Source organism: Solenopsis invicta, chromosome 6, assembly GCF_016802725.1.
Source record: "Solenopsis invicta isolate M01_SB chromosome 6, UNIL_Sinv_3.0, whole genome shotgun sequence".
NCBI lineage: Eukaryota > Metazoa > Arthropoda > Insecta > Hymenoptera > Formicidae > Solenopsis > Solenopsis invicta.
The window spans coordinates 2,003,436-2,014,869 of record NC_052669.1 but is presented as its reverse complement, the minus strand read 5'-3'; the positions used below and the strand labels follow the sequence as shown (position 1 = coordinate 2,014,869).

The window sequence follows — 11,434 nt, the reverse complement described above, 5'->3', positions numbered from 1 at the left end:
GGGCCGTCATAACGCGAACATCTGCGGAGCGTGTCGCGGGTATAATTGCAATTGTCGGCTATGCCTCTTTCCTGTCTCACAGTTCAGACGTGCGACAGCGGTTGACAGTGGTCAGTGACTCTATTTAGACGCGCACATCGGTATACAGGGTGTCCAGTAAGTCCACGGGATACGCATGTGTTTCAAGTTTGAGGTTTGAGGCTGCGTGTGTGACCGGGACGAAGGCCGAAGACACGTGGAGAGAATGACGTCGTGATGTAACCTCTCGTGTTTCGTGAGGGGACGTGCAGCGCGAGACATTTACAGTTTTTTTTTCTTTTTCTCTATGTTTAGATTTCTTTACAAGTCATACTCTATGACGGTGAACGCGGGATTCGGTGGATCGCCGGTGAAAATGGCAAATCAGAAGGCTCCGTTGATTTTCGAAGTGTTCACTGAATGTGAGACCACGAAAGCCAGAACCGGCAGGATGACGCTTGTTCATCATCACGTGGATACGCCGGTGTTTATGCCAGTGGGAACTCAGGTTTATAAAACTTCTTCCTTTCACGGGAAATATTAAAAACACACTCTTTTAAAGCTCTACAATTTTTTCAAGAATATCTTTTAATTTTCAATATTAAATATCTTGATAATGCCTAAAATTAAAATTCTGTTAATGTTTCTTGACATTAACAATACATTATTTAAAAAATCTCTCTCTCTTTCTCTCTCTTACTTGTATATTCAAAGCTTCCACTTTAAAAAATATCAATTCTTTGATATTCTTTTTTGAAATTTTGAATTAAAAATATTTTAACTGTTATACAATATCAGCTAAAAATTATTGACATTTAAAAGCTGTAGATTTGTTAGTGTTAGATTATTCTTTTTCTTTTTAATCAATAACCAAAAAAAGTTTTAAGTCATGTCATGAATGAATTTTTGCTTTGAAATCAGCTGCAAAGAACAAGATAATGAATGACTTACAATTGGAGCAAAAGTTTTTTAATTCATTGATAGATCAATTGCATTATATACAGATGCAACTTTGCTTTGTAAAAGCTGCATTTGCACAGAATGCAATTGATTAATTCATGTATTAAAAAAACTTGCCTATAATGACTTATGCATTGCAATGCAATTGAATATTTTGATATAATTTTAAAGTAAATAATTTTTAAACAAGTAAGTAGATCTAAATAAACTTTTGTATTAATATTTAGTTTTATTATTATAGTATATATAAAAAATTTAATTTAAGTGATGTTACTTCTTTATCAAATTTACAAATACTATAGAATGCAATTTTATATAAGAATCAAGAATAAATAAAAATTTAAATAACTATTTAACTAATAAGAGAATTATGTGAAGTTTTATAAAGATACTCTCAAATGTAATCATTGCATAATCTATAAAATTTTTAAATTTTTGATAATGTTTTGAGATGTGACATATACATGTTAAAATAGAGATGCAATTAAAAAATCTCAATGACTATGATTCAATCTGGATAACAGTAAAAAATGTCATTACACAATTTTCAGGGAACATTAAAAGGATTATTGCCCCAGCAACTGGAGCAACTAGATTGCCAAATAATTCTTGGGAACACCTATCATCTTGGAAACAGACCTGTAAGAAATTATACATTATATAGCATAAGAAAAATAATTGATTTAAGTGAATCTGTCTTGTTCGGGAATTAAGTTTTAAATTTATATAAAATTATGAAAATAATTTAAATTGTATTATGTTGAAATATACGCTCTATGTTGATAGGGTGCAGATATCCTTCGCAAAGCTGGAGGTTTGCACAAGTTTATGAATTGGAAAAGAGCTCTATTGACGGATTCAGGCGGTTTTCAAATGGTTTCATTGTTACAATTAGCAGAAATAACAGAGGAAGGTGTTAAGTTTAAATCACCGTACAATGGTACTACATGTATATATAGATATATTTTTGAATACATTCAAACATAACTGACATGTAATTCAACTAATTCTTATAATAATGTTTATAATAACATTTCACACAGAGTCTGAATGCATGCTGACACCCGAACATTCCATTCAAATTCAAAATGCAATTGGAGCCGACATAATCATGCAGCTTGACGATGTCGTTAAGAGTACTTTAACTGGGCCAAGGATAGAAGAAGCAATGCACAGGTATAATTATCTTTGTAAATACATTTCTAAATTGTATATTATTTATGTATTGTAGAAACGAGCATTATTTAATATAATTTCAGAACAATACGTTGGCTAGACCGTTGTTTGTCAGCGCATGAAAAACCAGATGAACAAAGTATATTTCCGATTGTACAGGGTGGTCTCGATCCCACATTACGATCCGAGTGTGCACACCAGTTGATTAAACGGGAGGTGAACGGGTATGCCGTAGGAGGTTTGAGGTAAACACTAGATTATTTGTCGATATACAGCTGATAAATAAGGATTTTTTTACAACATATAAATATTAAAATCTTACACAATAGTAATGATTCTTATAATTTCAGTGGCGGTGAGAGCAAGGACGATTTTTGGAAAATGGTCCACATATCGACGAATATCCTTCCAAAGAATAAGCCACGGTATCTCATGGGTGTTGGATTCGCAGTGGACTTGATTGTATGTAGTGCGTTAGGTATCGATATGTATGATTGCGTATTCCCGACGAGAACCGCTGTAAGTATTTTATAAAATACACAGTTAAATGTGCAGAATGTAGAAATTTTTAAACTGAAACTTTCAGAGGTTTGGTTGCGCACTGGTAAAAACAGGACAGCTCAGCTTGAGGCAGGCACAATACAAAAAGGACTTGAAACCAATAGACGAATCGTGTGAGTGTAGTACATGCAAGACTTATACACGCGCTTATCTGCATCAAATTGCCACTGTAGAGACAGTGTCATGTCATCTATTGACTGTTCACAATGTTGCATTTCAAATGAGACTTATGCGGGACATTAGAGACAGTATAAAAGCGCAAAGATTCCCTAGATTCATACAGGATTATATGTTGACAGTTTATCCCAACAAAGACTATCCAACATGGATAATTAACGCTTTAGAGGCTGTCAATGTTACTCTATTGTAAAACTAAATTTGTACGAAAAATACTGCTAACATACTTTTTCTAGAACATATATTTATTTAGAATTTTCATCTATATAAATATAAAGATTTTTGTAATTTATTTCCGTGTAACTTATTTCTAAAATTTATTTTTCTCATTGCATTGAAATTACAGTAAGATATCTAAGTACTTGCGAACTTCTTCTAAGTATTTATGTAAGAACTATATATGTTTGATTCATTTTGAATTGATTCACGTGTCATAGAAACATCTACAATTTAGCAAGAACAATATTTGAAAAGAAGAACCATTATAAATCAAATAAATACTTATATTTGAAAAAGATATTTTACACTTTTTATTTTGGAATTTTCTCACTTTGTGTATCTTACTGGAGAATGAAGCGTGCGCTATAAGTATTAGCGTCATCACATAAAATCGTCTGAATCATATCCACTGGTTTCTGTGTTTGAAGTCATATTGGATGTGTTGAACAGGGAATTATAGCTCCTAAAAAGTGATAATTTTTTATTTATATTATAGAATTTTTATGTTTCATACAGAGTAAATCACTAAAAGTGTTACAAGCTATTATTTAAAAAAAAAAACTAAGCAAAGTGAAATAAAATTTTTGTTTTTTATCAACCCTGTTTGATATTCAAAGTAATATAAAATCATATGATAAAATTAGCTTCTAAGTGGACTAGTTTTGAAGATTTGAAAGTCATCTTTGTTTTTTTAAGTGGATATTTTTTTTTAACAGAACATTTTAACACAAGTATTAAAATAGAAATAAAAATCAATAAGAGATATTTTTACATTTTATTCTGGCATATTTTGACATACAATATTAAAAATCTTATAAACTATTAATTTTTTGATAATCGTATTTTAATACTTTTATGTACAGAATTATGAGATGAATTAATTGATATAATAAAATATTAATTGTCTTTCAAAAAAACTTATGTCTGTAACACCTTTAGTAATTTATCTCTCTTTTAGTTGATATTATTTATATTATAAAATTATACTATTATAAAATTGGTTTACCTCATTTCCGCTTCCTCCTGACGTCGTTTTTCCTCTGCCTTTTCTTTCTCCTTCTGCTCTCTCAAAAGTTTCTTTTTGTCCTCTCGTTCATTCTTATCTCTCTGTTCTCTCTCGGCTCTAAAGTTTACTTGCTCCGAACGTTTCGTCTTATTAAGTCGATTCACGATAGCATTCATTCGTTTAGCAACGTGAATTTTACGAACGTCCTTGTCCTTGTGAAAGCCAACTTGACCGACTTCCATACCTTGTGTCTTCTTCAAATTCGACCACATTGTATACACGACGTCAATATCGTTCATTTTATTTCCCTCAATGCTATTTGCTTTTACTAACTGTGCTGCATCTTCTAATACAGTACTAGGAATGTCGTCTATTGTCTGACCCTACAATTTCAAAAAGACGATTAATTTTATATTATTGTTTAGTATCAAAATAAACAAAAAATCGCTAATTAATAATTAGGGTTAGCAAAATTAAAAGTAATTCTTTATCGTTACCATTACTTAAAAATTAACAAATTATTAATATTTTTGTTATTTTTTTCTTGACATTAATAAAATATTATATACAAATTTCTGTAATAAATATAAATAGAGAAAATATAGAATTTTATTTCCTAAATAAAGGGATAAGGTTCAAATTTTTATATATACTAACATTTTATATATTATATTAGGTATATAAATATTAAACATATATAATACATATATAACACTTGACTTCTCATTATTAATAAAAATTAAATAAATTTTGTCTCGTATTTCAGTTCAAGACTTTTATATAATTAAAATAATATACAAATTTTAGTTAATTTCTGATACCCTGTCATTATATTCTATAAATAAAACAAATACTAAAAAAAAAGGGCTAATGAGCCAAATTGGATCTAATTGCTTATTTTATATTTATAGAATATTGAAAGTAATCTAATTGAAGATCAAATAATTCAAATCAAAGAGCTAAAAGTGTTATACGCAAGATCTTAATGCAAATTATCCATAATGTATTCCAGTACAATTTAACAATTATTTCAATGCTGACATTGAATCATCATTTAATGATGCAAATGATGATAATCCAGTGTCAAGTGGTTTGCCATTGCCTTTTAACGAGGTAGTGATCAATTAAAAATCTGATATGTTCCAGGTGGATTTAAACCTCAATCTTTTTGGCACAAAGTAGATGTGCAACTTTTATGTCATGATCACTACAATTTATAAAATAAAATAAGCATTAAAGGAATATTAAAGTTGTCCCAGTTTTGACAATACCAGTCTCAATCTACATGATTCTAGAAATTGTGTGCATAGTAAAACTATTCAAATCATTATTGTATTTGACAAAATATAATTGTGTTACCATTAATGTTACGTAACATTGTTATCCATTTGTTACTGAAAAACGTAATTATAATAGTAACGACAAATAATCCATTACTTTTTAATCCTGTTAATAATTAAGCTTACATGTCGTAATCGAAGATACACATGGGCGGACGAATATTTATCAACATGAAACCATACATCTTCTGGCCAGCCCCACTTAATAAGATCCTCATCTATGAGCAGAATCCAATAAATCACATTAGATAATGTATAAATCTTTAATTATAAATGATTACAAACGGAGTTTTTACTCACTCTCGTATTTGTCAATTCCCATAAATAACGTAACGGTTGGCTGTACAACTGCAATTGAAGATTAAACAAGTGTTAAAGTCCAGTCAGATAATTACAAAGTATTATTAATAACTTAGGATATTATTGTGGGTCTGCTAAACATGAAAATAATGTTTTAAGAGAAAGTGGAAATTACCTTCGCTTGTGAAATAGTAAACCATTATTGACGAAAATTTCGAGTGAAGCACGTGTAATGGAATCAGCTGTCAATATTTTCGCCGACAATGGTGTTGTCAGGTGTTGTCGAACTTAACTCAACCTAACCTAACCTAATCTGGCGTTGGTGACTGCAGTTGGTACGACTGCTCGCGACGCACTTCGAGAAACGATCCTCGAGAATCGCAGGATCGCTGATGACTCCCTTCAGACCATTCAGACGCCTCGCTTGAAGGATAGGTGTGTGCCTGTGGGGTTACGGTCGTGGTCGTGGGTTCTCGATCGAAACAAAGTCGCGTGGACATTCCGATTTCGTATTATGGAGCCGTACGATGTAATCGTTAATCAGCCGGTGGTTATTGATAACGTAAGTGCCTCCTGACCTTTCACTCCCATCCAGAAAGCGAGCGATATGTCAAACTTCAATGTCGGCCGTCAACGTTGACGAGGACTTGTCACTTAAAAGAACACGACAGTTGAATGCTTCTTTTCGCGTTGTGTCCCGATTTTTATTCATTTTGATACTTTAAAAGAGAACATTGTTGGTGATTATTATCGACATCAATGATCCAGTCGATGATAATGATGATAATAATGATGATGATATTGATGATGATGATGGTGATGATGATGGATGATGATGGTGATGATGATGATAATGGATGATGATGATGATGTTACAAACTTTTTGGTTTAGGATTGATAGCATTGTCATTACATCAGATTTTATTCTGTTCAGGGATCCGGTGTGATCAAGGCGGGATTTGCGGGCGACCAGATACCTAAATGCAGATTTCCGAATTAGTAAGTAGCAGGGAGAGCGCTATTGACAAAAGTGCTTCCTGTTTTATAGAAGCTGCTGTTAGATGGCAAGTTGTCCTGATGTATATTGAAGATATCTATATCAAAATCTTTGATTCAATTAATTCAATTAGTAAAATTGTTTTTAGCTGTATTTGTCTCAAATTTTAAATTATATTTGTTTTTTGTGGTTTAATCTTTCAATTTTGAACTATAAGAAATTGATACTACAGTTTAATAAAATAATAGGCATTATTTGATAAGTTTATTGTGGGATTGGGTAAGTTAATATTAATTTAATTATGTTAAAAGTTACATGGATAAAAAACTAACTCAGTTATATTAATATTAATTTAAATTAAAAGTTAATTTTGAAAAGCATTATTCATATTGAATTAGAAATTTATAATTTTTTATAGTTAAATTATTCAAAACAATTATGGATTAAGCAAATTTAATATTTTATTTGTAAATCAAGTTTATATAAAATAAAGAAATATTGTTTTTATGTGCAAACTTTTTTATAATTTTTTTTAATAATTTTTGCTCTTTTATAGATAAATTTTTAATTTAGGAAAAAAGTTTATAAATTGAAATTTATGTGTTTCAAAAATAATTAGTTAAAGTCAACAATTAAATTATTTAAAATTAATTAAGTTATGTTAAAAGTTATTAACTTTACTACTTTTGATTTTTTAATTAGTTACTACTCAACTTTGGTTAATTGAAGTGTGGATGAAGTTGTTCTGAATTAATTGAATTTGAAGATTATTTCTAATCTATTCTTTTTTAATGAGATATATTTTTCTGGACAAATTGAGAATGATTATAATTTATAACAAAAAAGATTAATTAAAAAATTATTATGTCATTAAAAATGTTATATAATATGTACATTAGTGTATAGCATTGGAAAAAAATTAATATACATTTTCTATCTTAAGCATTGGAAGGCCAAAACATGTACGTGTTATGGCTGGTGCTTTGGAAGGAGATCTGTTTGTGGGTCCAATAGCAGAGGAGCATCGTGGCCTTTTATCTCTTCGGTATCCAATGGAACATGGTGTGGTCACAGATTGGAACGATATGGAACGTATTTGGTCTTACGTTTATAGTAAAGATCAGTTAGCTACATTCAGCGAGGAGCATCCGGTTTTGCTTACGGAGGCACCTTTAAACCCCAGAAAGAATCGTGAAAAGGCAGCCGAAATATTTTTTGAAACATTTAATGTCCCAGCCTTATTTGTTTCCATGCAAGCTGTACTTAGCTTGTAAGTAACCTTTTATGATAATCAGTGTTAAAATTATTTACAATTTTTTACTTTTGAAATAATCTTGGAATTATTATATTTGATTGCGTGACAATGATATTTGTTATTTATCAATTCAGATATGCGACAGGCAGAACCACGGGAGTAGTTCTAGATGCTGGTGACGGTGTTACGCACGCTGTACCTATTTATGAAGGTTTTGCTATGCCTCACAGTATAATGCGAGTTGATATAGCAGGACGTGATGTTACAAGGCACCTTAGGCTACTTTTACGTAAAGAAGGTATCAATTTCAAAACCACGGCGGAATTCGAAATTGTCAGAATAATTAAAGAGCGAGCATGCTACTTGGCCAGTAATCCCCAAAAAGAAGAAACAATAGAGACGGAGAAGTTTCAATATGTGTTACCTGACGGCAGTCACTTGGAGGTAATAAAATTACTTGAGTTAGTAATAATTACCAAAAAAGTATTAACGTTTGTAATGTCATACGTAATTTTGAAATAACAAGTTTGAACTCTTTATATATTATGTCTCATTTGATATAGATTGGTCCAGCACGATTTAGAGCGCCTGAAGTGCTATTTAGACCAGATTTGATAGGTGAAGAATGTGAAGGCCTTCATGAAGTATTAACATATTCTATTCAGAAGTCCGATTTGGATTTGAGAAAAGTTTTATTCCAAAACATCGTATTATCGGGAGGATCGACATTATTCCGCGTAAGTACTATATCAATATATGTAAAATAAAGAAATATATATATATATATATATATATATATATATATATATATATGCCTATGTATGTATGTATATATTTCTATTTTTAACAAAAATTTACTGTAATATTGTAATGAAATTCTTGTATTTTCTTTTTAGGGTTTTGGTGACAGATTATTATCGGAGATTCGTAGGATGTCGCCAAAAGACATTAAAATAAGGGTAAGTAAATCGGTTTCTTTATTTTTCCATCATTTGCACCAAAGGTAGAATTGAGTTTGTCTATTATTTAGTGTTTGTGTTTTCTCGATTAAAAAATTATGTTTTAAGATTTGTTTATGTCTGTTCTGAAGGTGAGACGTAAACGTATAGCCGAATGCTTGTAATTATTCCGCTTGCTTATCAAATAATTTTACAGTTCTAAATATCTTCAGTATAAATGATATCCTAATGATTGGGAAGTGTATCAAACAAATTTAAATTGAGAAAATGGCTATATTGATTCAAAACATTTTAATGCTCAATAATAATTTCATAAATATCTTACAGTTCAGCTAACAATAATAAGTGTTCCTGAACGGTAGCCACCTTTAAACTTTTTAGCCTGTCATAAATGAATCATAAAACACAATCTTTTAATGGAGGAAACAAACATCGAGCAAGCACGCAAGTTCTATCCCACGTCTGAAACCAAATTATGAAAAAATGGATCCAATTGGGATTTGAACTCGGGATCGACTTAGTTCCACAAGATAGGATTCTTATTGCTATCCCATCACTGCCCCAGTATACTTATAATTACTTTGTTCGCTTATCAATATCTAATGGTCTTAAATATCTTATAATATATTCAAGCATAGCATTAAAGATTTATTTCTTTTACAACAGATATCCGCGCCTCAGGAACGATTGTACAGTACTTGGATTGGAGGTTCTATTTTGGCTTCCTTAGATACCTTCAAAAAGATGTGGGTGAGCAAAAGAGAATTCGATGAAGACGGTATACGGGCTATTCATCGTAAAACATTTTGAACTTAATTTAGAGAAGCTTTTGAAAATGTTATATATCGAATAATTTTATTATAATACGAAATGATGGCACACACACTCGGCACGATAACAAAATGTATCGCAGTAAGCATAATTTGTAATTGTTGGATAGCAACTTATAATTTCTATTATTTCCAAGAGTCATTAGGCGTTTCTAATCATATTTTTTAAGGTTCACACGATATATAGTGCAAAAACCGTTTTGATTTGTTTTTATTTTAAACATTTAATGTGACTTTATTTTGATAAGTATATACATGGTTGTGGCAATATACATAATTAAATACGTGAATATTTCTGCAAAGACTGTAAAAGTAAAAAAAAAGCTAGCACATCTCAAGATCCCTTAAAAATGTAAATAATGTCTTTTTGAATCAAATGGGTTAATGTCAAACATAAAATTCCAAATCGTTTATAGAATTTATTTATTTATATTTATATATTTATGCTATGCGCCCACTCCTGTTACATCTGTATTACATCTGTATTACAATAGAATACACGATCTTCACTTATTAAGAAAGAATGCTTTATTTCGTCTTCAATATAGTGAAACGAGGTATTCTGTAATTTCTATGTGCAGCAACATTTATGCAAAACATTTGTAAATATGTACGCTTTCGTAAAAATAAATCTCTATAATCTTTATATAAACACACAAGTGCATGTGATTAAAATATGAATTTTTACAATTACATTGTAACGTCGAGATTTGTAGCTTTATATTAAACAATTAATTCCAACATACTTTGTATCGCATGAGCTATATTGATTTTTAAATGTATATTAAATATTGAAGGAGAACACAATCTTTGATACCTTTTATTTACATGGTGTGCTTTAGCTGTGATAAGAATAGGGATTTAGTTATTGGGAAATTTGTCGATGTTCTTATCGTTATGTAACAAGAAAGACGATATTTAAAAATAATGAGCAATAATTCAGTTGAAATGGATTTAACACACGCAAATTGTCATACAATATCTGTTAGAATTGTACGTTATAATTATGCGTTATATATATATACATAAATATATGCTTGCACTGTTCAGAGAGAAAAAAAATATCAAGAACATTCAGAAACTTGTTAATAATTACTTAACGTCGCATATGTAATGGAAAAATACTCAAAACTATGAAATGCTACACGAGACAGAAGTACTGTATTTAGAAAATGCGCCTGAATCAATTTATTATTTAAAAGACAACCTGCAAAGGTATCTATATAAAAGCTAGTGTTAACGAGTGTTTATACCATTTTTAATTATTTAACAAATGTATTTTTGTTTAAATAAACAACTGTACAATACACACTGGCTTTACATATGTCTGGAATGGTTGAAAAATCCATGCAAATTACGTCATTAAATAATATAGTTTTGTTAATTTTTTTTATGTGTATTATATTTTCTACATTTTTTAAAAATAATATTTACAAATATGATATATAGTTAGACATGTATTTGTTAAATATTAATTAATATATATCATAAATGATGTACACAGTAGAGATCCTCTAATACACAGATATTAAACTTTTTTTCAACATACATTACGCATAATTCAGAGACGCGTTTTCACTCAAAATGAAAGAATCTGGCAAGAAAAAGTGTCGCTCTGGCCCGCGAATCGAGATAT

The 11,434-nt window shown here is 30.2% G+C and overlaps 3 protein-coding genes across 6 annotated transcripts; 2 read left to right on the top strand and 1 right to left on the bottom strand.

The window, feature by feature from the left end:
* The first annotated feature begins 32 nt into the window (after window positions 1-32).
* Window positions 33-3,407, top strand: LOC105205254 (queuine tRNA-ribosyltransferase catalytic subunit). Of its 3 annotated transcripts, none has more exons than XM_011174585.3 (8): window positions 33-156; window positions 334-526; window positions 1,530-1,619; window positions 1,765-1,918; window positions 2,022-2,154; window positions 2,238-2,399; window positions 2,505-2,673; window positions 2,741-3,407. In XM_011174585.3, the coding sequence occupies exons 2-8, from the start codon at window positions 356-358 to the stop codon at window positions 3,083-3,085; spliced, it is 1,224 nt and encodes a 407-aa protein (XP_011172887.1). In that variant the 5' UTR covers window positions 33-156; window positions 334-355; the 3' UTR covers window positions 3,086-3,407. The 3 variants fall into 3 exon arrangements, with proteins under 3 accessions (XP_011172887.1, XP_011172886.1, XP_025986377.1); XM_011174584.3 differs by having other exon boundaries at window positions 147-257; XM_026130592.2 differs by lacking the exon at window positions 33-156 and having other exon boundaries at window positions 292-526.
* On the bottom strand, window positions 3,120-6,091 carry LOC105205252 (coiled-coil domain-containing protein 25). 2 transcript variants are annotated; one of them, XR_005575016.1, is made up of 6 exons: window positions 5,933-6,091; window positions 5,758-5,805; window positions 5,584-5,675; window positions 4,118-4,500; window positions 3,443-3,574; window positions 3,120-3,335 (listed from the first exon to the last, which is right to left on the bottom strand). XR_005575016.1 is itself a non-coding variant. In XM_011174582.3 (5 exons), exons 1-5 carry the CDS (start codon window positions 5,955-5,957, stop codon window positions 3,493-3,495), a joined length of 630 nt encoding a protein of 209 aa, XP_011172884.1. In that variant the 5' UTR covers window positions 5,958-6,091; the 3' UTR covers window positions 3,197-3,492. The 2 variants fall into 2 exon arrangements, 1 of the variants encoding a protein (XP_011172884.1); XM_011174582.3 differs by having other exon boundaries at window positions 3,197-3,574.
* Window positions 6,092-6,116: 25 nt separating this feature from the next.
* Window positions 6,117-11,107, top strand: LOC105197935 (actin-related protein 1). Its single transcript, XM_026130593.2, has 7 exons — window positions 6,117-6,319; window positions 6,692-6,756; window positions 7,698-8,024; window positions 8,144-8,453; window positions 8,573-8,746; window positions 8,906-8,968; window positions 9,635-11,107. Exons 1-7 carry the CDS (start codon window positions 6,272-6,274, stop codon window positions 9,776-9,778), a joined length of 1,131 nt encoding a protein of 376 aa, XP_025986378.1. The 5' UTR covers window positions 6,117-6,271; the 3' UTR covers window positions 9,779-11,107.
* Window positions 11,108-11,434: the final 327 nt, after the last annotated feature.

Bases quoted from the DNA above. Each gene is read 5' to 3' on its own strand.
- LOC105205254 (XM_026130592.2), top strand. From the start codon at position 326: ATGTTTAGATTTCTTTACAAGTCATACTCTATGACGGTGAACGCGGGA. The intron at 527-1,529 runs GTTTATAAAACT...CACAATTTTCAG, and splicing joins TTATGCCAGTGGGAACTCAG to GGAACATTAAAAGGATTATT. The intron at 1,620-1,764 runs GTAAGAAATTAT...CTATGTTGATAG, and splicing joins ATCATCTTGGAAACAGACCT to GGTGCAGATATCCTTCGCAA.
- LOC105205252 (XM_011174582.3), bottom strand. From the start codon at position 5,957: ATGGTTTACTATTTCACAAGCGAAG. The intron at 5,806-5,932 runs GTAATTTCCACT...CTTCAATTGCAG, and splicing joins TTACTATTTCACAAGCGAAG to TTGTACAGCCAACCGTTACG. The intron at 4,501-5,583 runs GTAAGCTTAATT...TTGAAATTGTAG, and splicing joins TGTATCTTCGATTACGACAT to GGTCAGACAATAGACGACAT.
- LOC105197935 (XM_026130593.2), top strand. From the start codon at position 6,272: ATGGAGCCGTACGATGTAATCGTTAATCAGCCGGTGGTTATTGATAAC. The intron at 6,757-7,697 runs GTAAGTAGCAGG...TTCTATCTTAAG, and splicing joins AAATGCAGATTTCCGAATTA to CATTGGAAGGCCAAAACATG. The intron at 8,969-9,634 runs GTAAGTAAATCG...CTTTTACAACAG, and splicing joins CAAAAGACATTAAAATAAGG to ATATCCGCGCCTCAGGAACG.